The 27,544-nt window shown below is 37.9% G+C and overlaps 1 protein-coding gene across 5 annotated transcripts in view; it reads right to left on the minus strand.

The window, feature by feature from the left end:
- Positions 1 to 27,544, minus strand: part of LOC149573055 (Vacuolar protein sorting-associated protein 26) — a 160,438-nt gene that overhangs the window by 55,623 nt on the left and 77,271 nt on the right. For all 5 annotated transcript variants that reach the window (XR_016360025.1, XM_089814230.1, XM_089814229.1 and 2 more), the window contains exon 4: positions 14,567 to 14,621. Coding sequence is in view for 4 of the 5 variants with exons in the window: in XM_089814230.1 (XP_089670356.1) it covers positions 14,567 to 14,621 (55 nt within the window). In the remaining variant the exon portion in view is untranslated. The remainder of the gene's footprint in view (positions 1 to 14,566; positions 14,622 to 27,544) is intronic.

The following is a 27,544-nucleotide window of genomic DNA, read 5'->3' on the forward strand; positions in this document are numbered from 1 at the left end:
TCATTGAATCTAATAATCTAATTCCTGAAGATGAAACTAAAAAAAACAATTGGAGAAGGCGAAATAATAAAGCCACGAAAATCATAATAGACTCTATAAAGGATCACATTCTTAATTCCATTTCAAATCTGAAAGAAAGCCTTTTAAGTATTCACAACAATAAAAAATGCACTTGAAATAAACAATTCAAGCAGATTTCACTCTGAAGAATCAATTAATGAATACTAAAATGAATAAGGGAGAATCAATCTCATCTTATTTTGGAAGGATCTCTAAAATTAAGAATCACTTAAATTCCATTGGAAACAAAGTAGAAGATCAAGAACTCTCTATATTAGCACTCAGAGGATTACCACTATCATGGGAAGCATTCATTCAAGTTGCCAGTAGACCTTCAATCCCTTCTTTTGATCAACTAAAAACTGATTGTACATCAGAAGAGTCAAGATTAATTTCCAGAGGTATTGTATCAAATCAAGAGAGAGAAAATCAAGCTCTTTTCTCAGCTCCAAATCATCAAGGAAAGAAAAGGAAATTTAAAGGAAAGAAACATGACTATATGAAAAAGCATAATAAGGTCAAAAATACTAATCTCTCTAAAATTAAATGCTTTAAATGTGAGAAATTTGGACATATCTTCAGCAAATGTCTTGAAAAGGAAAGAATCTTAGCCTCATTAGCCAAAAGTAAGAAAGATGAAAATCTAGTTTTCTACTCTACTTTGTCAAGTGAGATAAACTCTAATGAAAGTGTGTGGATAATAGATAGTGGCGCTTCCTGACATATAACAGGATTCAAATTTGAAACACTTGAAAATTACAGATTTGAAGGAGTTTCTATTGGAGACAACTCCACTCATCCAGTCAGAGGCATTGGGACCTGCTCTATTTAATTAAGGACTGGAGTTACATTAAAGTTGAAAGATGTTCTATTTGTACCTGGAATTAAAACAAACCTAATCTCAATTTCTGGATTAATAGATGAAGGTTTTCAAGTTACTTTCAATGAAGACAAAGTCTTGTACTGGCCTAAAACCACAAGTCTTTAAAATGTTATCACTATCGGGACTAGAGATGGGACCTTATATAAACTATGCAACATTCAAAACCAAACTCTTAACATGAAATAACAAATTCTAATGAAAATATGGCATAGGAGACTTGGACATATTCGTTTCAGTTCACTACCAAAGATAGGCAAAATCACCTCTAGAATTCCAAACTTACATTCTACCCATACAAATATATGTAAAGGTTGTGCTCTAGGAAAGAACATTAAAAAACCTTTCCCTACTAGTGAACACAAGTCTAAATCAATTCTAGAACTAATTCACTCTGATCTATGTGGGCCCATGCCAACTCTCTCCCTAGGAGTTTACTCCTACTACATAATCTTCATCAATGATTACTCTAGGAAGACTTGGATTTTCTTTCTAAAAGTTAAGGAATCAAATGAAGTGTTATCAAAATTCAAAGAATTCAAAGAATTGGTAGAAAATCAAGTGTCAAAGAAAATTAAGCCTCTAAGATCTGACAATGGGGGAGAATATACTTCTGTGGATTTCAAAGCTTTTTGTACATTTGTTGGGATTAAGAGGGAGTATACAATAGCTTATAATCCTCAAGAGAATTGTGTAGCAGAAAGAAAAAATAGAGCTATTGTTGAGGCAACTAAAGCTATGCTTCATGATCAGAACCTACACTTTTCATTCTAGACAGAAGCTACTAATACTATTAAATACATCAAAATAGATATCCACACTCTATCCTACAAAATATAACACCTGAAGAAGTCTTCAAACGGAATAAACCTAACTTAAGTCATCTAAGGATCTTTGGTTGTCCTGTGTATATACATATACCTAAAGAAAGAAGAACTAAGTTAGAATCTTTAGGAAAGAAAGGAATATTTGTTGGGTATAGTGAAAATTCAAAAGGATACAGAATCTATGTTCCTAGACAAAGATCAGTAGAAGCAAGCAGAGATGTCATATTTGAGGAAAACACTGCTCTAAAACTATCCATAAGCACAAATGATGAGCCTTCAACAGACTTAGATGAAAGTCCACAATTTGAAATTTAGAGGGAGAATATATTAGAAGAAATGAGTTCAGTACTAGATACAGAAAATAGAAACATCTCCAAAAAGAAACCATTGTGGGCAAGAAAAATGATTGAAGAAAATAATATTGAACCAGATGAAATTACTAAGTCAAGAAAACCAAAAACAAATCATGTTATATAGCACTAGTAACTAAGCTCACTAAATCTAAACATACATCTGTTGAAGAAGCTCTAACTTGCCAAGCATGGAAAGATGCTATGGTTGAAGAATATCAATCAATACATCAAAATGATGTCTGGGACATTATACCTAGACCTAAAGTCAAATCTGTTGTTTCTTCTAAATGGTTATGGTTATATAGCACTAGTAACTAAGCTCACTAAATCTAAACATACATCTGTTGAAGAAGCTCTAACTTGCCAAGCATGGAAAGATGCTATGGTTGAAGAATATCAATCAATACATCAAAATGATGTCTGGGACATTATACCTAGACCTAAAGTCAAATCTGTTGTTTCTTCTAAATGGTTATATAAAATCAAATATGCAGCAGATGGGAGCGTTGAGAAACATAAAGCAAGGTTTGTTGCCCAGGGTTTTTCATAGAAAGCAAGTATTGTTTATAAAGAAACTTTTGCCCCAGTTGCTCGTTTTACTTCAGTCAGAACAATTCTTGCCTTAGCAGTAGCAAAAGGATGGATGGTGCATCAAATAGATGAGAAAACTGCATTACTAAATGGAGTCATAAATGAAGAATTGTATATTGAAAAGCCTGAAGGTTTCATGATAAAAAATGAAAATCTTTATGGATGTAAACTAAAGAAAGTATTGTATGGCTTGAAACAAGCCCCTCGAGCTTGGTATGAAAGAATTGACAGTTATCTCATCAAATTAGAATACTCTAAAAATGAAGCTGATCCTAACATCTATTTCAAAATATCTAATGAAGATATGATCATATTGGTTCTTTATGTTGATGATCTCTTAATAACAAGTGAAGATCATCTAATTGCTAAATGCAAACAAGACCTTGCTGCTGAATTTGACATGATAGACCTAGGTTTGCTATATTATTTTTTGGGCCTAGAAGTATGTCAAAAGGAAGATTACATATTCTTAAATCAAGGAAAATATACTCAAGATATTTTGAATAGATTTGGGATAATGGATAGCAAGCCACTTGCAATTCCAATGGAAACTAATCTACACAAGCTAAAAGAGGAAGCAACACACTTAGAATCTATTGACCCTACCCTCCACAGATAGATTATTGGATCTCTCATGTTTTTGGTAAACACTAGACTTGACATCTGCTACGCTACGAATGTACTAAGTCACTTTATGTGTGAACCTAAGAAATTACACCTAATGGCGGCTAAACATGTTTTGAGATATCTACATGGCACTGTTGGTCTTGGACTGAAGTACAAAAATGTTGAAATCAAACTTGAAGGCTACACAAATTTGGATTGGGCTGGTTGTTCCTTAAATTGAAAGAGTACCACAGGATGTTGCTTCAGCCTCGGATCAGCAATGGTGTTATGGTTCAATAGAAAACAACCTACAGTTCCTCGAGTTCTACTAAAGTAGAATATATGGCAGCCTCCATGGGAGCACGTGAAGCAGTTTGGTTAAGGAAGCTATTATTTGGATTATTTGGGAAGAAATTAGATTCCACTGTGATCCATTGTGACAATCAGAGTTGCATCAAACTTTCAGCAAATCCAGTGTTCCACGATCGATCAAAGCACATTGACACTCCTTACCATTACATCAAAGACATGGTTGACAAGAATGTGATCAAGCTGATTTATGTTCACACAAACGATCAAAATGCTGACATTTTCACTAAACCTCTTGCAAGAGTGAAAATAGAGTATTTTAGATCTAAACTTGGTATGACAAAAATGCAATTACATTTTTGTAAATTTATTCATAAATATTATATTAAATTATTGTTTGCAAACTTGTTAAATGAAAGGTGACGATCTTTCATATTCTTTGTTAAAGGTCTCTATTATAAGGTGACGATCTTATCAATAGATAACCAACCTTTAAATACCAAAAGTATTGAAGCTTATTGGTGTCACTGTTATAGGCTGGATTCTACCGGACACATTGATATCCATCATGATTATAGACCGGATCTTGTCCGGACATCATGAAAATTATTGGTGTCATTGTTATAGGCCGGACCTTGCCGGACACATTGATAACCATCATGGTTATAGGCTGGATTTTGTCCCACACATTGATATCTATCATGATTATAGGTCGGATCTTGTCCAAACATCATGAAAATTATTGGTGTCATTGTTATAGGCCGGACCCTGCCGGACACATTGATAACGATCATGGTTATAGGCTGGATTTTGTCCAGACATCATGAAAATCAATTATTATGGTTATTTAGACTGGATCTTTGCAGGACACCATATTTCATCAGATATAATCAAGTCTACACAATTGTATACAGAAGTTTCAATCCCTCATTTCTAAAGAGGGAGTGTTAAGAAAGTTAGCAGTTGAGTATTGTAACATCTACCTTAAACTGTAATTAATATATAAACTGATTTCTGAGCATCATATAATTATACCAATCATATTTTATGTGTATCGGTTCTGTTTGTAATTATCACCGATTGTATTTGTGATACAATATATGATCGGGCATTACTTAGAATATATGATCGGGCATTTCTTATAATATATGATCGAGCACTTCTCATGATCGGGCATTATGGTTATGCTGGTCATTAACTTTGTTATGTTGATCACCGATAGTCTCCAATCAATGTATTCTTGAAATATAATGAATATGTGTTAAGGCATGACTACGTAGGGTCATGCCCCTACATATTCATGTCTCAACACATATATAATGTACATCATTTACAAATGCAGATCATATCAATAAAATCAGCAATACTGATCTCAGACAAGGAAATCATATTTTACAGCAAGTACATTAAATTTATCAACAAGAAGTCACCAGTCTGTTATATATCAGAATACATATCAAACACGTTGATAAGTCTACACCAAACACGGCCTATTAAACTTTAATCCTTTTTGTTGGGAATTACTCACCACAAGGCATTTGGCTTGGATTTATAGGGTGCTAAGTGTTCCATTCATTCTCATAAGAGATGGGTTTTTGTGAACTCATGAAACATGGGTTAATGAGTTTCACTCAAATTACTACATTGTTGAATCCTAGTAGAAATATCACAATTTGATTTGTTGTGGAGAATATCTCCTACTTATCAATTGATGAGCTTAATGGGTTTTTTAATGAATGGTTCATAAGGCACAACAGTTGTTGAAGGTTTTGCAAATAGGGTTGCAGGCAAAGTGGGCTTTAACATGGAGGAAACTTCATAGTTAAGTGTGCTCGAACTGCAGTAGTACTGGGATGGGTGACATCCTCGGAGGTCCTAGTGCTTCACCTCTGTAAGCATCACCTAGATGCAATGAGTGCTATGTGCTCCATTTATTATCATGAGAGATGGGTTCTTGTAAACCACTGCTCGTGAAGCATTGGTCAATGAGTTTGATTCAAATTACTATATAGTTGAATCCTGATAGAAATATCACAATTAGACTTGCTGTGGAAAATATCTCCTACTTATCAAGCACGAACTTGTTTAAAACTTGTAAAAATCTATCCTGATTCCCAAACTCTATGAAATCCTCAGACTGAAATTGAAAATTCAGAATGCAGATCTTTGGAATCTGCTATAAAAATTGTTCTGAACCTGCAATTAGACTGCCCTATGGAATTGTTAAAAGAAAAACGGATTTCACCTTCAAACCTACGAAAAAAAAAAAAACTTTCTTGAATCCTCTGATCTGTGCTGAAAGTTGATGAAACTCAGTTGAAATTTAATCAAAAACCACTTTGCTTCTGAAATCAAAAAGAATAAAGCTAATCCTTAAGAGTTATACTTCATTGGTTTTGAGGAATGAAATGGCCAGTATTTATAAGGAAAACACCCTTCTGCTTTTTCCTCCAAATTTGGCTTCCTCAATGAATTGGGATGAAGTTCATGGATAAAGTGCTTTTTCTTAGCTTTAAAGCTGGTTTCATTTCTTTCACTCCTCCTTGGCTTGATTTACTTGAAAAGAAACTTGCTTTCTTTTGAGGTTTAATTTTTCTTTTGAAAACTTGGACTTCTTTGGATTGAACTTCTTGAAGAAGCTTTATTTGCTTCCAAAACAGGCTTTTTCTTAATCTTCCTTGGCCTTGCCTTCTTAAAGAAACTTTCTTTATTGCCAATTTTAGCATCATTTTCCTCTAGAACAACAACTTAGCTTTCTTCTAGAACTCGTTCACTTTCTTCTAGAACTCGGTCGCTTTCTTCTAGAACTCTCCAAGTTGATTTCAATCTGCTTTCTTTGCTTTATTCCTAGACCTTCAAAGTTGGGCAAACTTCATTAGCAATTGAGGATTTTCCCCTATGTGTTTGTTCATTTTGTCCACACAAAGGCAATTTTCTGAAAATTCTCATAGCTGGACAGTGTCATGTTCCCTATTTTCCTCCAATACAGTTAAATAATATATGATACTAATATATAATTTATTATTCAATTAACTATATTAATTAATATAGTAGAATATCATAAGTAAATATATAAATATAAAGATATAATTGATTTGATAAAATCAATTTAAGCTTTATTTATACTTATATATGTAGTAAAATAATAATGAAATAAGGAATATATTATTATTACTACTGTATTACTTACCACTAAAATATTATATTGCCAACTATTACAAGAAATATTTGCCCGTTTGGAATAAGGTAGGGCCATTTGATTGATATCTTAAGGTTTAATGAAGTTATTTGAAGAGACACTTCAGAGTATAATGTTTAATGGACACGAGTCACATCCCATGAAGGGGAATAATATAAGAGGACATTAGAAACACAAAGACTTGGGAATCAACACATAAAATATGTGTGACTATTACAAGACGGATTGAATAATCAACGGGCAAGGAAAGATCAGCGAGAAAGGAATAGGAAGGAAGAGAAAACAAACAAGAATGTTTTCATAGGTCACAACTACATCATCCAGAAGAGATCACTCCAGTCTGAACACATTGCTGAAGGAAGGCAGTAAGAATTAGGTAGTGCGAAGTACCAGTCATGATTATCATAGGAAGCCAAACAAACATTCCACGCAACCAGTTATGAACATACAGTCATCATTTGATATGAGGATTATGACAGAAAGAGAATTGAATCCCATCTTAAGGGAGAGACGGAATCAGAAATCTCTAGTGAGCGGCAGGATGCAGATGAAGACTCGGCAATAGATGAGGTGTTGAAGCAGTGAAGCTGTACAAAGAGGCAATCCCTTCTATGGAGATGAATAGAAGTATCATAACATCCTTTTTGCAGTGGTGACTTTACAAAGTAGAAGTCAATAAACATGATTGAGAGGAACTCAGTAAGCTGCACATCAAATAAACTACTGGATGGATAGTCTTGATGACAAACACCATCCCACAACGTACAGAAGGTGACTGCATGGAGTGGAGGCAACAAACTATATATATTACAGTGATTAAAAGACATACTACGTCAATCATTAATATATAGAAGCAAATACAGCGATAAGATATTGAATTAAAGACAACGAACAGTACTATTAAATAGATAAAGGCTGCAGAGACTAACAGGATAAATAGTGATAAATATCAAACTCAAGGGATATATCGATAGGAATCAAAAGCTTCACAATTCAGTCAATTACAATCAGAAAGCCTTACAGCGAAGGTGGAAGTGAGTATAGAGATCAAATATCGAATAAGGAAAGATAACAGACAGACCATTTAAAACAGAGTGGTCTATATTCTAGTGAACTAATCGTGGAAGAAAAATCTCAGCAAGTATCATGTAAGTCAATAGAGAGTTTTAAGAGAAGGATACCAACAATTACAGGAAAGATATACACTCCTGGAAAAGGGGAGATGCATCCAAAAGCATTTGTTACATAGGCTAATAGTAGTATCAATTTGTAAATATAAGTAATTTAAAACAATGATTAGTAAATTCTGAATACAATTTGGAAGGGACATTATAACTGGACTATCTGATTAATATGGAGGTATGGAAATGATAATACCAACGAACATGAAGAAAAGGAAGATCTAATTATATTAAGTTAGCTAACAATTGTCAAGGATACTGTTATTATATCTATTTGCAAGTCATACTGAATATATATATGTTAAACACAAAAAGGAGTAAGTTCGTGCAAATTAGAGAAAATTGGTAAAATCCTAAGTCATGTTGACACAGGACATTACAGACAGACTTAGTGTTGGCTTGTGGAAATCCATGCCTTGGGCAGACTTCATGTGGTGTTGTGGATTTTTCCAACACTATAAATGTATTCCTCAAAACCCTAGACAGACTTGGCTATGTGCTATGAATTTTCCTTCTAATTTCTATCAGAATTTTCCCCAGCATTTCCATCAGAATTTTCTCCTCTCTTTCAAACCTACAAAATGCCTTAGAATATTTGTTTTTACTGTTAAGGCGAACTTGGTATCCATTTGAGGAAATTTCAAATACTTAGCAATTCCTTGCCTTCTTTCTGATTTATTTTCTCAAAACCCAAGGCAGACTTTGGTAGGGTTTAGGAAATTTCTAAAAGTCTGGTCCAATTTTATCATAATTTCCTTTTTTTCTTTAGCAATTTGTTTTAAACCCTAGCATGTTCATGATGGAGGCGAACTTACAATCTAATTTTGGAAAAAAATTCAGAATTCTTTCACGTTGCAAAACCATTCCTTCAAAACCCTAGGCATTTTCTCTTGTAAAGAGGAATTTTCCTTAAGTTTGACTCGTTTTCTCCATGTCTTTCCTCATTTCTTTCTCTCTTTCCCTCTTACTTTCTCAAACCCTAATAGCTTTGCAGAAAACCCTAACAATTCTTCATCATAAGAAGGGTGAACATCAGCAGATATGTGGAATTTTGTCATACTTCGCCAAATTTCATGACCTTTGTAGGCTGGTGGACTTTGTGTCTGATTGTGAAAACTCACTCCAAAACTCTTTCTTTTCTTCTATCAAGGCAAACTTCAGTCGGTTTTGAAGAGTTATGTCATACTTAACCAATTCCTCAATGTCCTCTTGGATTTTCCTTTTCCAAATTGATTCATTTTCTTGATTGCAGAGTTTCTTTCACCAATTTCCCCCTTGCTTTCTTTTGGAATTCTTCATGTCGATTCAGCAGATTTCACCCTGTTCTCTTGTGCTTTTGAATTTTGATTGGAGTTTTCATGCTAGGGCGGAGTTCACATGGATTCAAGGAATTCCTTTTAAAGAAAATCTTTGATGAGGAAGGTGGATTTTGGGTCTGATTTAGGAAATTTTCATGCCTTGGGATTATTCTTAAAACCATTTCTAGTGCAGGCTTCATGATGGTCCATAAATTTTCTTAGTACTTAGCAGATTTTCTTCAGGTCTTTTCTAAATTTCCTGCCCATTGCAAGTTTCATCTGATTTGTTAATAAATCTTCAAATACTTAACAATTTTACAATCTTCAAGCTTGGGTGGACTTGATGTTGTTTCATGGATTTTCCTTAGGACTTCAAAATGGAATTTTCATCTGAATTCCCAAGTCTCAAAACTTCCTCTCTACTTATGGGCAGACTTGGATCTTATTTATGAAATTCCTTTGTTTATTTGACTAAATTTTCCATGGCTTCTTTTGTTGGGTTTTAGTTGTGAAGTTCTATACCTTAGAATATTTTCAAATTCTCCTTGCTAAGGAGAACTTAATATTGATTTAAGAATTTTTCAATGCCTTTGAATTTCTGCAATCCTCCAAACCCTGGGTCTTCAATTGTGAAAGCCCTGAAACCTAGCCAAATTCATTTTTCAAACCCTAGACAACACTTCTTCATGCCTTCGCAATTTCCTCATGTCTCCTCACATCTTGAGCGGACTTCATTGCCATTTAGGAGCTTCAATGCCTTAGATAAATTTCAGTTGATCTCGGCAAATTCCATATCCATGGCAGATTTCCTCAAATTGATTTTACCTTTGATTTATAAAACCCTCTCGAGTTAACTTCCCTCTTCTTTCATCTGAAATTTCCAAGCCAATTTCCATTTATTTTCTTCTCTTATATCTTCCTTGTGGACAGACTTGGCTAGGAATTTTCTCTCACTTAGTTGATTTCCACCTTGCTTTCTAGTTTGGTGGAGTTCACACCACTTCATGGACTAATGGATCTGCGATTTCAGGATTCCTTATGCTAGGCCATGTCTTTTCCTGTATCAATTCTCTTACAAAAGTAGATTCTGTATTGGTTTGCTTACAGAATTTCAAACACTAGCAATATCACCATCTTCAGGTTTGACTTGGCACTGGTTTGCAACCTGAATTCCTACACATCTTGGAGCAATACTCATGTTAAGCATTTTTCAAACATTTAGGCAACGATCGCAGGGGCCAAAGCCATGCAAAGTTTATTGTGTTTCAAAACTTTCATGCCATCAATTTCAGAACTCTTAAGCTGGGAGGACTTGTCCTTGACCAATGGATTTCCCCTTAGTTTTCAATCATAATTCTCATCAAGATTTCCACCTGAATTTCCAATTCTTATTAAGTCAAGGTTGATTTGTGGATTCTTCAATGCCTTAGACAAATCTCACAACTCCATCTTAGCAAGGTGGACTTTGTCCATTGTTAAACAACCCAAAAGTTTTTTAACCAAATTTGCATCCTTCAACTTAAACCTCAGCAGAGTTAATCATGATTTAAGAAAATTCCAAACACTTAGTATATTTTACAATCATTCTCTAGGCTGACAGACTTGGCTTACATTCAAGAAATTTTCACAAGACCTAACAACCAATTTTAAGAAAACCCTAATCGGCCCAATAATGAACCCCTTCAAGAAAGGCAGAAAGCAGAAAAAGTACAAGTCCCTAAAAAGTAAGATTCGTCATAATTGACCCTAGACACTTTTGATTTTTGTCCCTTGGCCTATCTAAACCCTTCTATAAAACAGAATATTTATTGGATCATGCTTTCTACCTTTCACTTCTGATGACACTCCAAAGCTTAGAATGAACTCCTAAACCTTACATTGGCAAGAGAAAAGAAACTAAAACAAAAACACTTCAACAGAACCCTAGAAAGAAAAAAACTAGGGGTCTCTATTTGCAATGGTGTTCTATGTAATAATGTCACAAGTACCCCATCAAGTACACCAAACCTTAGGTTGGGCCAAGAGGCCAAATGACTAGGTGTTTATGCACGCTCCTAGGATTGATTGGAAGGGAGAAATACATGATAAGGAGGCATTGACACTGAATCCACCATCAAGCACACCAACCCCTAGGCAGGGCCAAGAGGTTGAATGATTGGGCGTTCATTATGTGCTCTTGGGATTGACTGGAGGGGAGAAATATATGATAAGGAAGCAACACTATGCCCCCCATAATGTATACCAACCCCTAGGTGGGGCCAAGAGGCTGAATGACTAGGTGTTCATTCCATGCTCTTGGGCTTGACTGGAAGGGAGAAATACATAAGGAGGCAGCAGCATTGAGTACCCCATCAAATACGTCAACCCCTAGGTGAGGCTAAGAGGCCAAATGACCAAGTGTTAATTTCGTGTTCTTGGGCTTCATTGGAAGGGAGAACAACAAGATAAGGAGGCAGCAACACTAAGTTCCTCATCCAATTGCCAAACCCCTAGGTGGGCCCTAGAGTTCAAATGACTAGGTGTTCATTTTGTGCTCTTGGCCTTGATTGGAAGGGAGAAATACATGATAAGGAGGCAATAGCACAAGTCCCCCATCAAGTATGCCGCCAAGTCCTAGATAGGGCCAAGAGACCAAACAACTGGGTACCCGTTCATTCTGTGCTCTTGGGCTTGATTGAAATGGACGGGCTATTGACACCTTATATGACTCTCTAAGGGATTCCATACTGTGGATTGGTTGGTAGGGAAAGTCATTAATTGAAACTCATCATAAGAAGATGAATAAGGAAACATGGATAAGATGTGTAGATAAAAGCATCCCACTAGGAAGACCACCCCATGCTGGTTATCCAACGTACCTGCAACTTGGGGCCAAGGGGGTGAGTGTCCACTCTTGGGCTTAGTGTGAAGATTGTTTCTGGCCAATCCTATCATGCTACTCATTCAGACTCTATTTTCATTGGACATATCTAATGAATTATGATAATTATAGTTATTTGTATTTATAAGTGTGATTACTAACCCTAATGGTAATTATTGATCTTATGAATTATATCTCAACTATTTACCTAACATGGTTGCAGGATCTCAACAACATTTATCTTGATAAAGATGTTTTGTTGGTAAAGGTATGATTCTAACTATCTTACATTCTCTATTTTTTAAATATGCTTGTGATTCTAGGGCCATATCCAAGATCCTCCCAAAAAGGAGACATTACATTGCACTATTTTAGGCCTTCATAAATCATTTTATTGAGGCTTTGATATGGCGAGCTTATGGAAGCTTATTTTGTACACTAGTGCTGTTAGATTGACAATTGAAGAGAAGGATTGTATGTAATCATTGTTTCATGAGGATGATAGAAGCATAGGCCTCTCTTTATGGTAAAGTTTCTTCACGAAAGGATTTCTCCACATAAATCATATATTGTTGAGATTTTTTTCTTCTTGTTGCTGATTCATACTTCCTCATTGCTGCTATCATATGGTGAAGAAATGTTCATTGCCATGATGTTTTATCTCATCTAGGATATGGTTATTATGTTATATTAGTGGTTTTTGGCATAACAAAAAGTTTTCTGAATTAGAAAAACTTAATTTTCAGATTTCCCTACAATCACAGATGCTCAATGGGTATAGTCTAAGCACTGAATCTCATCAATTTTAAATCACAGATTCACATATAACCACAGATGTTCATTAAGTATGTTAAGTTTGTGATTTTTGGCATAACAAAGAGTTTTCTGGATTAAAATAGCTTAATTTTCAGATTTGCACAGAGTCACAGATGTTCATTGGGTATAGTCTAAGCATTGAATCTCATCACTACCTTTACTGGATTAGAGATTTCCAACAATTTCCAGAAATTTCCCAACAATTAGATGACAAAAAGGGATGCTTGAAGACAATTAATAGAAATATCAAGGCCTATTACCCAAAAATATTCCGAAAGAATCTTTACTAGCAAGCAAGAAACACATGAGAATGACTGATGGCAATACAAAATAATCAAATCACATGCATTTTATAAGAATTGTTTTGTAATCCATATTATCGTAATAATTGGGATTTTAGAACTCTGGCATCTTGGAATTATTATTCAAATTACCTGGGAATCTTGTGTGCATTCACATTCAACATTACATTATCTATGTCTATGCATACCAACTCATGGTTAGGCTCAAGATGTGGACTCATTTCTTGACATTCAAATTGCCCAATCCTCATTTCTCATTGTCTTATTGTATTTCATTTCCCCTTTCTCGTTTCAGGTAACATGGGAGGACCTAGAATTTTACTAGAAAGTAGAAACTAATGAATTTGCAAGCCCTGCTCTTGAATATTTACAGGCTAAGGTCAACATGTGGTTCATCTTTTAATATACAATCTACCATGAGATGGGTGATAGATACTGATTAATTGTTTAGGGTCAGCAGAAGTTACTCAAAAGTTTATTTAATAGGACAGAAGGTGCACAAATGTATTGTATAGTGATTGCTTATCTATAGATGAAATTCATAACAGGCTAAGACCTGGTCTACCTCCTTTCTATACCTACTTTTCCTGGCATTTCCTTCCCACACATCTCCAAAATCAGAAATCAAACTTTGGATTGTCTCAAAGGAGCTCCTACCCCAAGTTTTAGGATTGGTGCTAAAAGCATTTTTAACCTTGAAGCATATCTCTTTATTTCCAACCTCTAAATTAGGAAAAGATCAGTCATTAATCCTATTCCTTGTAACAAGTTCTCAACATCTGCTTAATGTCAGAAAATGCACCAGCCAATGACCAACTTTCTCTAATGACTTATTTTGGAGGAATTTGAGGCCGCCAACATCAATATGAAAAAAATCATAAATAAAGGTAATTGTAACACATTGGTCACATCTAATTTGCAGTGGTCATGGAAACCAGCATTTTTTATTGGTACTTTTGCAACTCGTTATTTTCCTTCATCATTGAGATACCATAGACAATTCCTTGCGCACTGTTTGTGATGCAATTAATGGTAGCTTGTTTTAACTCTTTAGACCTTATAACACACTTTTATTTAGGTTAATAATTCACACAATAGTGTACTGCTTATTATCATCTCTGACATCTTTTACTTAATAGTTGATTGTGAAAGAATAAGCCAGGTACTTCAACGCAAAATCTAACAAATCACTTGCACCTTCACTCAATTCAATTCTAAGTAATCAGCACAAGAGAACATTCTACAAGTTTGACTAACTCAGTAACAATTAGAAGAGATGTTTACCTCAGTTCTACCAGGATTCAATTTCCCTGCTGGCCTGATTTCTATAGTCTTGTTTCTGCATTAGAAAAGTACCGAGTCAGACTGAGAAGTCTGTACCACATTCTGCAAAAGAAGTATACAACTTTCCAACTGGCATAAACCCAGAAGTGAAATATGACCATCCATTGCCCAGGAAAAAGAAATTTAGAAACAATAACTGCCAAAAGAGTTACTGCAATAATGTAAATTAAAATGCAGAAAATCCATACTCGATAGTTAACGACAATAGAAGATCGATGCTCGTTAACGAGCCTAGGTGGGCTAATCCAACAGAGAAGAGTGTACTGAATAAGGCTTGGAAGCTTCTAGGGTGAATGAAAGTGAACTTTGATGGTGCATATAAAAGGAATCCAGATCCATCTAACATCAGATTTGTGGCTAGAGAGTGGAATGGGAAACTTTTGGAAATTGGTGTGAAACATCTCTATTGGACATAATGCAGCAGAAGCTCAAGCTGCCCTCAATGCAATGTTGATGGCCAAAAAAAGAAATGTCTCCCATTTACATCTAGAAGTGGAATCGTTGTTAATCATTAATGCAATCATTAAAGGGGAAATTGGAACAAGGAATTTGAATTAGTATATTTAGAGGATTATTTCAAATGTTGGCACATGCGAAAAATTTTAAATATCCCTGTAAAATGAGGTGGGAATTGTGTTGTAGACATGCTATTGATTTTGGGAGTATCATTAATGGAAAAAGTAAGTGATGAGTTGTTTGAGGACTATGATGGCATAAGTGGTGTGGAGCTGGATTTGGTGTACAATGGTGGAGTTGATAGTCATCATGAGATGTGATGGGATGACACTTGCCTCGTGCTAGCTGCCGGCTCAATTTTCCAGCTTGCAGGGTTTGGTCACATTGCATTTGGTGGGATAGTGCAGTGATAGGCGGAGGCATAGCAAGAGCCATGGAGGCTAATTTTACATTCATTTATCTCAAACAAAAGCAGTGAATTCGTGGGAAGCTCAAGGAGAAATGCTTGAGAAGTAGTTTTCAGGTTGATGAGCCTATCTTTCTGGCAGATAGTGGGCTTAATTCTTGGTGAGGAGTTCATGAAAACAAAGAGCAGGTATCGCTCTGAAATTGTTGTCACCTTTGCGTTTCTCGCTCGGGCTTTAGAATTGGCCTCAAAGGAAGAGGTGCTGCATGCAATGAGAGTGTTTGAAGCCGGAGTGATGCGGTGGGCTAACCATTATTTTGGCAATGGTTGAGCCGGGTGTAGGCCTCTGGATGTACAATGGTGATTGGCATATAGTTGACAATGCTAGGCCCTCACTGCAACTGTTCTTGGTTTGGAGCATCTTCAATGACCAGGAAGCACGGTGTGAGGAAGCCCAGATTTAGTGGGAATCATTGATGGATTTTCCAGATACCAAAGGGCTGGTGCATGTGAAGGAAAGAATCGAGCAGGACAAAGCCAGTAACAAAGAGGTCAAATAAGGTAATAGCCCTGTGGGTAAGGCAAGGAGACAGTAGCTGGGGTATACAGTCCTGAGAGGACTACTGGTATAATAGCCCTACAGCCAAGGCAACAAAACAGTAGCTAGGGTTTGAAATTTTTTAAGTGGGTTTTCTTTTCTTTGTATGGATGTCGATTGGTTGCCGTAATGGTTGACAGGGTGTGATTTTTTGGGGAGGGAACCTTGTTTTTGTAAATTCCCTGTGTAATTCATTGGAAAATTATGTTTGACAAGGAATTCTGAAAGTATTTTGTCAATCTGTTTTTGTTTGATGGCATGCTCCTTCCTCTTTTGGGGCTATTGACACTTTCTCCACGTAAGTTTACAGTCAGCAAGTTTGCATCCACGGCAAACATGACTGGTGCAAAAACATTGTATTCATTGAAGTAGTTCCTAGATTCTAGAATCCAACAGACATAATGGTGAAAACCAAAAGCACTACCCACAAAGATTTATATATTCACCAAACAGATAGGATAGTGTACAGTGATATGCTTTGTTTGTATGTTACTTATCTCTGACCTTGAGTCTGCAACATTGCCTCATTTTAGACATTACAATAAACTAAATTAAGTTTTCAATGTATCCAACTAGGATTCCATTATTTAGTAACAGTTTCAACCCCTTATATTATTGTTAAAACAGACTTAATTCAGGGGTTCATAATTTATCAATCTAAACAAAAACAAAAAAACTATTTGAGTTCCAGCATCAGACCCAAACAAAAATAGAATAACCATAGGAGCTCCTGCATCAGACGCCTAGGAAAAAAAAACGTGTCATGGAATCCTGGCCATGAGGTCCTCAATTTTGACACCATACTTCAATAGATCAGAAATTTTCATCCATGTGGAATCTCCAGGTGGGTTCCTAATTTATCAATCCAAACAAAAACAAAATAAATATATGAGTTCCAGCATTGGACCCAAACAAAAACAGAATAACCATAGGACATCCTGCATCATACTCCCAAGGAACAAAAAACGTGTCATGGTATCCTGACCATGAGATCCTCAATGTTGACACCAGACTTGAATACATCAGAAATTGTCATCCATGTGGAATCATCAGGTGGGTGTCCTTTCCATTTGACCAAGTATTCTAGAGTTCTTTACATCTGGTTTTCATGATGACTTTTGTGTCCGGGATTAACTTGGGTTGCTTAGGTTTTGCTTTGGGCAACTGCTGCTCTCATTTTATGACATGTTCACCTATTTCATGGACCTGGACTATATGCTCCTCACCCTTATAAGCATACAGATCTGCAACATTGAAAATAGGAGAAGTCCCAATGCCCTTAGAAAGTTCTATCTCTGACTTTTGCTCTCTTGGTTGATTCTCCCTTCATCAATTATGCTACTTATCTTTTCTCTGCTCTGCTCGGTTCACCTAGCTCAACTCTTTACTCTTTTCCCTTCAACAACTTCGTACTTCTTAGCAACCTTCAATCAAATCCTTATCAGCATCATTAACTCTTGATCAGCAGCAACATTAACTTTGAACTAGCAACCTAAAACTGTCTTGTTCTCCTCCTTAAATAGTTTTCTCAATGCTTCCAGATCCTTCCATCTTTTGCCACTTAATCAGCATCGTCTATCTTAGGGTTATAACATAATTCAAGAGGGAGAATATACTAAATGGTAAGAGAAAATTACTGAGATGAGATAATAAAGGGGGAGAATATACCCAAAAGAGGAGAGGTGTGAGAATAGGAAAGGAAGAGAGATTACCCAAAGGGGGAGTACTACAGAGATGAGGCGGAGGGAGAGGGAGGGGTAGAGGCGGCAGGCAGATGGAGGGGGAGAGTTCCCGAGCAGGGCGGAGGAGGATGCGAGTGCAGGCGATGCAGGAGGCGGAGGAGTCATCAGAGTCTGATGGTGATGATGGTGGGGAGGAGGAGGTGCCCCTGAGGAGACGGCGAGCGGTGAGGGTAGAGGCACCTGCAGAGCAGCCAACAGGAGGAGAGGAGTAGGGTGTGAGGATCCGTGCCTTGGAGGCAGAGCTGCAGGCAACTCGAGTGACCATTGTAGTACGGGATCAGCAGCTGATGGATGAGCGGGCGCGAGTAGATGAGCTGCGCCGAGAGCGGGATACTGCGAGGCGAGAGGTAGCGCATCATGGTGCACGAGCTACATATTATTATGCCGCCTATAGGAGTGTGGTACCACCAGGACAGGGTCTTCCTGATTATTCAAAGCGAGCGGGTAGATCAGAGGGTGCAGTGCAGGCACTGGATAGGAGACAGGCTCCTCCACCAGGGTCAGCACCAGCCGCAGAGGGTGGCAGTCAAACATGACATCGAGTGATAGTTGTGCTTTGATTGTACCTCATGTATTTTTGAGACATATATCCAGATTTTGGATCTCACATTTGTATATGTACCATGACACATTTGATATATATATGAGATACTGGGTTTAGCGATATTCTTGTGTACTTGTCTCAAAATGTATGTTCCAGCTTTCATGTGGTATTTCAGTTTTTTGTTTTCAGCTCATGTATGTGTATATGCTCATGTGTATTGATTTTGATCTCTCATATGGATGGTAAAGACTTAAATGTTTTTTGTGAAAATATGTGACACTTGGATAGATCGTATGTGATGATTTTGGATTAACCCCTTGTGATGACAGGATAGCAAAGAAATGTAGCGAAAGATTAAGAAGGTGAAAAGACATGCAGAAGCGAAAGATAAAAGCAGCTAGCTGATATGTCCACGAAAAAGATGAAGAGAGAGAGCTCTTCCCACGTGTAGGAATGTGCAACTAGAAAAAAAAGACATGAACCTAAAATGCAAGCTACTATGCAAAGTGGTTTACCAGCAAGAAACTCATAACATTTAGACTCTTAATTTCATCATTGAGCGTTGATTAGGGACATCATGAGATCATACAACCATCACTAGTATAACTATAAGGATATGAATATGATCGATATTAGATAGGTATGTGGAAATCCAATCTAAGCATCATAGACATGTAAGTCAAGATAACTACGTGATTAGATTCCGTAAGTTTAATTTAGCAAGATTACACCTGTATCAAGGCATAAGCACCAGGATAAACCCTGAGTGCGGTCTTGCAAAACAGTCAAGGATGATACATTTGTAAGTCAAAATGTTGAATACGACAAGCATAAATGCTTACAACACTATAGACAAACAAAGTATACCCACAAGCAGAAATCAAGAAAATATGTCCCATGCCCCCAGTCTTCTAGTCAATGACATCCTCGAAAGACTATTAGGGAGGGAACATATGGCAAAGAAATCGTCATAGATAGCACACAAAGTAGATAAAGGTCAGCACAACTCAGTCGTTTAAGTGTTAAAGTGCGTGTGTGTAAGTCACTTGGCCATTTCTTCAAGACTTGTTTCTGACAGTGAGAAATATCGCGATATCGGAGACTATAGGTAAACTATCTGAAAAGTATTGAGAAACACTTGATGTCAAAGTGGGAGAAGTGTTGAGAAATACCGTTTTGTGAGTTGTCAAAGAAACCCTAATGCACAAGAATACCTCAATAGGTTAAGTAGCTATGCCCCCGAGACAAGGACAAGAAACAATTCCAAGCCAAGAAATGTGTAGCGAAGTAGATGATTGAGATTGATAGACATAGGTGCGAGGGTTTCAAGTAGTGCCTGTTTCCAGGTTTTCACCACTTGACAGATTTTTTTCAGGACTTTTTTCAATTTTTTTGAATTTTTTTGATGATACATCAAAGTGCCTATTGCTAGGTTTTCACTAAGATGATCATTTTTTTCAGGGCATTTTCTGATTTTTAGGATTTTTTCAGGGTCATAGATATATACAAGATAGCTGAGCAGCAAGCCTCTAAGTATAGAACTTCTTCAAGTGTAGGATGTTGATAGGCTCTGCAAGTTCTTCACCCTCTGAAGTAGACAACTGATAAGCACCAGACCCGAATGTTGCTGTGATAATGTAAGGACCCAACCAGTTAGATTCAAATTTCCCTTTATGTTCTCGATGTTGCTGATTTTTTGGATTCTCTCTAAGCATGAGTTCACCAACTTGGAACTCACGGGGGTGAACCTTCTTGTTATATTGTGTAGACATGCGCTTCTGATAAGCTCTCATGTGATCAAAAGCAGCCTTGCGACGTTTATCCAGAGTTTCCAATTCTTGTACTCGCATAGCTCTATGATCTTCATCGGTTATTAACCCATGTAAGGAGACGCGCAAGGAAGGTATCTCAACTTCTAACGGGAGAACAACCTCAGAGCCATAGACTAGAAAAAAGGGTGTAGCCCCTGTAGGAGTATGAATGGTGGTCCTATAGGCCCAAAGTGCCGGATTTATTTGCAAGTGCCAATCTTTCCCAGACTTGTGAACTGTGCGGTGTAGGATTTTCAGCAGTGTTTTATTAGAGGCCTCAGCTTGGCCATTCCCTTGGGGATAGTAAATAGAGGACCAATGTTGCTTGATTCGAAACTTTTTGCACAACTGTTTTAAGTCCTTATTCTTGAACTGCCCTCCATTATCCATAACAATAAAGGATGGGATACCATATCGGCAAATGATGTGATTCAGTATAAACAGGGCAACATGTTTGCCTGTAGCAGCAGATAATGGTACAGCTTCAACCCATTTAGTGAAATACTCCGTTGCTGTGATGATGAATTTACGACCATTGGATGAGCTTGGATGAATCTTTCCTACCAAGTCAAAGGCCCATTGTTGAAATGGCCAATATGTCACAGAAGGGATTAACTCTCGCCCGGGAGCATGTATCAAGTTGCCATGGAGCTGACATTTCTGATAGGACTTTGCATAGCGCACAGCATCAACTTGCATGGTGGGCCAGTAATAACCCGTCCTAAGCAGTTTTCGGGCAAGTGCAAGGCCATTAGAATGTGCCCCACAAATGCCATCGTGGACTTCGGCAAGTGCCTTCTTGGACTCTTCTAGCTCTAAACACCTAAGCAACGTTCCGTCTAGACCCTTCCTATACAAGTCACCAAAGACCAAAGTGTAGTGAGGCATTACGAAGGAGTTGGCATTTTTGGTTGTGCGTGAGGGTTTCGAGAATAACCTGATCGCGTAGGTAGGAGAAAATAGCTGCATAGCGGGAGGAATCGTGACCCACAACAGTGTAGATCACCTGGTTATCTGAGGAATCATAGGCTGGATGACGCAATTCTTCCACCAGGAACTCAAATCGCAATTCATGTTCTTGCAATTGGAGGATAGATGCTAAGGTGGCCATAGCATCAACAGCCTTTTTTTCTGCTCTAGGAATCTGTTGGAATGTTACAAAGGTAAAATAATTCCTTAGAGCGTCTATCAACTTTTTATAAGGGATCAACTTGTCATCCTTTGTTTGATATTCATTATTCACTTGGTTCACAACCAGTTGAGAATCCCCATAGATGTGTAGCTCAGTTATTTGCCATTCAAGGGCCATTTTGATCCCATTTGTTAATGCTTCATACTCTGCACTATTGTTTGTACATGGGAACAATAGTTTGTAGGACTTTGGAATTGTATAACCATGAGGGGAAACAAACAAAATCCCTGCTCCAGCTCCATTCTGTGTATGGGATCCATCAAAAAACATCTTCCATGTTCTATCAGAAATGTACATGATTGAGGCATCTGGAAACTCAATTTACATAGGTGCTACATCTTCAAGTGGGAAGTCAGCCAACTGGTCAGCTATGGCCTGTCTTTTGATTGCCTTACGTTCCACATATTGAATGTCAAATTCGGAAAGAATCATCATCCATTTAGCAAGGCGACCAGTAAGTGCAGCTTTACTTAACAAATATTTCAAAGGGTCTATCTTAGCAATCAAGTGAACTGTATGGGTCAACATATAATGCCGGAGTTTTTGAGAGGCAAAAACTACAGCACGGCATGCCTTCTCTATACTTGTATAGTTTAGTTCATAAGCCACCAAAGTTCAACTGATATAGTATATGGCTCTTTCTTTACCCATCTCATCACTTTGGGCTAAGAGTGCTCCTAGAGAAGAATCCGTAGCTGAAATGTACAAGATCAAAGGTTTTCCCAGAACGGGTGGCATCAAAACTAGAGGTTTTGAAAAGTAGCCTTTGATTTGATCTAAACTTTGTTGACAGTCACTGTTCCAAATATGGGTAGATCCTTTATGCAGATTTTTATTGAAAGGTTGAGCCTTGTTAGCTAATTGAGAGATAAATCTTCTTATGGATTGTAGATGTCCTTGCAAACCTCTAAGCTGACCGATAGTCTTTGGTGGAGGCATATCCATGATAGCTTCGACCTTTTCAGGGTCAACCTCAATGCCTTTTGCTGAAATGATATAACCTAGCAATTTTCCAGAAGTGACACCAAAGGCACATTTTTTTGGATTCAGCCTAAGTTGGAATTGTTCCATACGGTCCAATATCAAACTAAGGTCTTTGAGATGTGTGTCTCGTTTCCTTGATTTTGCCAATGTGTCATCAACATAGTCTTCCATGTTTTTATGCATCATTTCATGAAAGATGGTTGTCATTGTTCTTTGATATGTAGCGCCAACATTTTTAAGCCCAAAAGGCATGACATTCCAGCAAAAAGTACCCCATGCACATGTAAAAGCTGTCTTTTCTTGGTCTGCTGGAGCTATCTTTATTTGGTTATACCCAGAAAATCCATCCATGAGCGAGTACATCTCATAACCCGCATTCATGTCCACTATCATATCGATGTTTGGTAGTGGAAAGTCATCCTTGGGGCACGCTTTATTGAGATCTCTAAAATCAGTACAAACTCGTATGGATTTGTCATGCTTGGAGACAGGTACAATGTTGGAAATCCACTCTGCATAATCAATGGCCCTAATGAAGTTTGCATTCAATAGTTTTTCTAACTCTGTCTTGACCAGTAGGGCCACATGTGGATGCATTTTTCTCAACTTCTGTTTGACAGGCTTGACATCTGGTGAGATTGATAAGTGATGCATAATGAGATCTGTATCAAGCCCTAGCATATCAGAGTATGTCCATGCGAAGTTGACCTTCTTGTCTTGAAAGAATTGAGTAAACTATGTCTTTTCTTCGTCTGACAAAGATTGAGCTACATGGATAATCTAAGGACATTCTTCTGTACCCAAGTTGATAGGCTGTGTAGGTTCAATGAGAACCGAAGATCTATCTTGGAAATAGCTTGGCAGACTACCAAGTACCTCATCCGCAGGTGCCTCAGAGAGGTTTTCACCATTAGATACGCCTTTATTTTTACTTTTTTGAGGATCAAACACCGCCACAATGTGGTTTTCGCCATCTGATCGCTTATTTTTCCTTTTAATTTTTTGACTGAGGTACTTGATATCTGATTCCGTCATGTTAACCGCGGGTTCACTGGTGGAAGAAATGATAGGTTCAATTGCGTTCAGATAACAAGCAATCTCATAGTCGTTTTGGAAAGACCGTATTTCAGGTCTTTGATTTTGAATAGACCAATCTATGAGATTTGGGTGAATTAGCGAGAGTGAGGGGGAAGTTTCAATGTGATTGACATGGAAGGAGTCATCTCTGGTGACCTGTGAAGTTGAGCCTATAGAAAATGTCGCAAAGGAGTCCAGCTCAGGAATAGTCCTGGAGGAACTAGCGTGATCCATTGAGACATGTTGTGAGTCAAACTCATCCGACCCCATACGAGACCGTTCGACTACATCGGGTTGGGTTGTATAGGCATGAATGACATCCACCCCTAGTTCGCAAGATGCATCAGAGAGGCTTTCCCACTCATACTCATGAGAATCTGTACTTTGATCCCTAGCTATGAGATGAGCAATATTCTGCCTAATTCGTCCTCTATTTACGTCCTCAGAAGTAGACCCTTCTTGTTCCTGTTGTTGGGAGGTAGAAGCTTCTTCATTATTAGCAGTCACTATTTCTTCTCCCCAAAGGAGGGAAGTGAGAGGAACAAAGTCTTCGTCTTGTGAAGTGGTAGCGATTACTGGAGGGTCATCATCCTCCGATTCACTAGACATGAGCAATCTTCGATCACAGGTTGGTATATCATTGTTTAGCCCAAAGCCTAGACCAACAGTGTCTCGAGTATCACGACCTTGAGTCTGACTTAAAGGTTCAACTAGAGCATTCTTACAACCATTTAAGGACCCGTGGCCCTGGTAGCCCATTTTTGTCAGAAATTTATAGCCTTTTCCATATTTTTTGGGAGAAATAGGAGTAGTCACTATAAGCTCCTCGTCTTCCTCTTCTCTGTGGATCCAATCCCTAATGGCCTGTTCTTCCTTTTCTGCTTCTAGTGGTATGGAAGATTGCACAAAAGCGCCAAAAAGTGTCATAGCAGAAGCAGAAGACTTCTTTGCAATAGTTGGTTTCCCATAGGACCGAGGGGAAATTGGTAAGGCAGCAATAGAGTCCAAAGTGTATTCGCCCATACCAAGGCTTATCATTTTCAGTTTTTGTTCACATTCTGTGAAAGATGGTGCTAGCTCATGAGAAGAGCGATTGTGCGAGACTAGCGTTTCAGCAGCAAATAATGTGTTAATAGACATGGAGTTGTCGCCGGGGACAACTACTTCAGTATCATTAAAAGGGAACTTAATGCACTGATGGTACGTAGAGGGTACTGCCTGCATATCGTGAATCCATGGCCGTCCCAACAACAAGTTGTATGCAAGTGGTATGTCTAAGACTTGGAAAATGACATTCTTCTCAACTGGACCAACTCTGATTGGAAGTACAATTAGACCTTTAGAAGGCCTTTCGACCTCATCATAGGCCTTTTTAATGATCTTGCGCTTAGGATCGATGGCAAATTCAGACATGCCCAACTATTGGATTACATTGAATGAAATGATATTTAACCCTGCACCATTGTCTATCAGGACTCGGTGGACGCGGGTACGAAAGATTTGAACTTCGACATGAAGAGCAAGGTTATGGGGATGACTGAGAGCTCGGTCATCTTCTTCAGAAAAGGTGAGATAGTGAGGCGAGGAGATGTGGTTCACCATAGCTTGGAATTGTTCCGCATCAATATCCGTGGGAACGTTGGCCGAATGTAAAGCTTTCTCAAGGATATCCCTGTGCAAAGGAGATAACTCTAGCAATTCGAAAATGGAGATTTGTGCTTGTGTGCGTTGCAGTTGGCTAACAAGATCATAGTTGGAGATCTTGGAAGTAATTGGTTGCTTAGATGATGAAGCATTTTTAGGATTATTAGCAACTTTTAGGACAACCTTAGATTGCCCCCTAGTGACAGCGTTAAGTGGTTCAAAATTCATCCTAAGAAGATGAAGACTCAGCCACTCAGAGTACCACCTTGGGTCTAGTATCAGTATGATCTTGAGGAGTGGATCGTGTCCTTAAGACCACTCTTGGTCATTCATCTTCAGCGTCATAATTTGGCCAGTTGTCATTGTTGGAGCTTGCCATACATATGTATTCAACGGGCTCAAGCATGCTTATAACATTATCAGTGTTAGCGTAAGCATAACTGATTTTGGCATCATGATTCTTTTTGGCAGCTACCCTTGAGGTCTCACCCTTTTCGTATTCAGGTAATGGTTTTTGGAAAGCCTTATGATCAGCATTTTTAACAAGGCCATCTGTAACAACTTTGCCAGCTTCGATGAGGTCTTGAATTACATCTTTGAGTTTGAAGCAATTTTCTGTGTTATGTCCTTTACTTCGGTGATAGTTGCAAGTATGATCTTCTCTCCACCATGGAGGTCTAATGGGTGAATCATAAGGACGTGAGTTGTCTGGTAAGGTAACCAATTTGTTTGCAATTAAGGTTTTTAAAACCACTTCATAAGGTTCAACCATAGGTGTGTAAACACGTCGCTTCCTCGCAAATTTAGAGCCTTTGTCAAAGGGTTGTGGCTTTGAACCTTCTTGTTGTTTTGTTGCATAGATGGCATTGGAAAGGTTAAATGCAAGCTCCTTAGTCTTAGGAGTGTCCACTACTCCGTCATTGACAACATACTTGTTTTTGTTCCAAGGTTTGCCTTTGTCTTTACCGTTTCCATTGTTAACTCTATCCTTGTTTATGGCAATGTCACCTCTTTTGATAGCAACATCCTCAATGCGATATGCACTTTCCACCATGGCGTTGAAGGATGTGAATAACTTTTTTCTTAGATCAAAGTATAATTCGGGTACAAGCGTATTGACAAAAATGTCAATTTTTTCAGCCTCAGGCACTTGCCGAGGATATCGAGAGTATAAAGATCTCCATCGTTGAAGGTATATTGCAAAAGATTCTCCTGGTTTTTGTTTAATGTTGCATAAGTCTAGCACAGTCACAGGATGTCGAATGTTGTATGAATATTGCTGGATAAAGCGTTGTGCGAGTTCATCAAATGTCTTGAGAGGGGGACTCAATTTGGTAAACCATTCCATGGCTTGTCCTCTCAAACTTCTAGGGAACAGACGCATAAGAAAGGTGTCTTCATGCATAAAGTCCATGCTAATAGCATAGAAATGTCTCACATGGTCGTGAGGATCACCATTTCCATCGTATTTGTCATACTTAGGAACCTCTATATCCTTAGGAAATGGCAGCATGTATAGACTCCTATCAAATGGAAGAGCGCAAATTGATTCAACAAATGATGTTTTAGGTGGCTCTTTTGAAGTTTGCAGTTGTGCAAATTGTTTCCTTAGTTCCTGTATTTCTTTCCTTAAGATTTCAGCCTCAGTGGGTTCTCGTTTTGGAATAATATGCTCAACATTAAAACCTTGAGGGAGTTTTCATCCCCTAGCTGCCATGTATCGGAAGTATTGGTCTCCATTTTCCTCTAAAGCTCTGAGCATTAGTTTTTGGGCGAAGCCATCTTGTTGAAATTTGATCACGTCTTCACTAGTTACTTCTTCATAATATCATGATGAGATGGTTCAGGTGAAGGACATGCGCCAGCGCCAGCTCTAGGAGTCCTTGGAGGCGTGTGATTACCATCATTGTTCTCAAAAGGATTTCGAGGACAAGTTCCTTTATATCCTTCATAGCGTGCCTAATTGTCAGTTTCAACTTGTTGATTTTCTCTCTCCATAGCGCATATAGCCTCCCAAGTCTTTTGGGTTTCACGTGCTTGTTCTTCTAAGCGACGTTTAATTTCATCAGGGTGCACCATAGTGACTATACCACTCGTATCCTTGGGTGTCTCAAAGGGTGTACCAAATAGATTTTCAAAACTATAAAGTGGGTTGTGCCGAACGTTGGCCGTTTGTGTTTGAGAAAATTCGAGATTCTTATCACAAGGTTGCTTGCGAGGACGTTTGGGTGGTGTTTCCAATTGCTTGAAAACAAAAGGCATGTGGCTACCGTTACCAACTTGATATCTAGTTGTGACCGGCATGTAAAGAGTTGTCTTTGTTTAGTAGGACAAGAAAAGCGAGCCGAATTTGAAGCTTTTACGATCAGGACTAGTCAGTTGTCAAAATGTGATAGATGGCTTGTCAAACAGTACTCAAGATCTTACAGCACGAGTGACTCGAGCCGAGCGGATGAGCGAGAAG

The sequence above is a fragment of the Cupressus sempervirens genome, chromosome 2 (assembly GCF_028749045.1).
Source record: "Cupressus sempervirens isolate cs-2001-9-10 chromosome 2, ASM2874904v1, whole genome shotgun sequence".
NCBI lineage: Eukaryota > Viridiplantae > Streptophyta > Pinopsida > Cupressales > Cupressaceae > Cupressus > Cupressus sempervirens.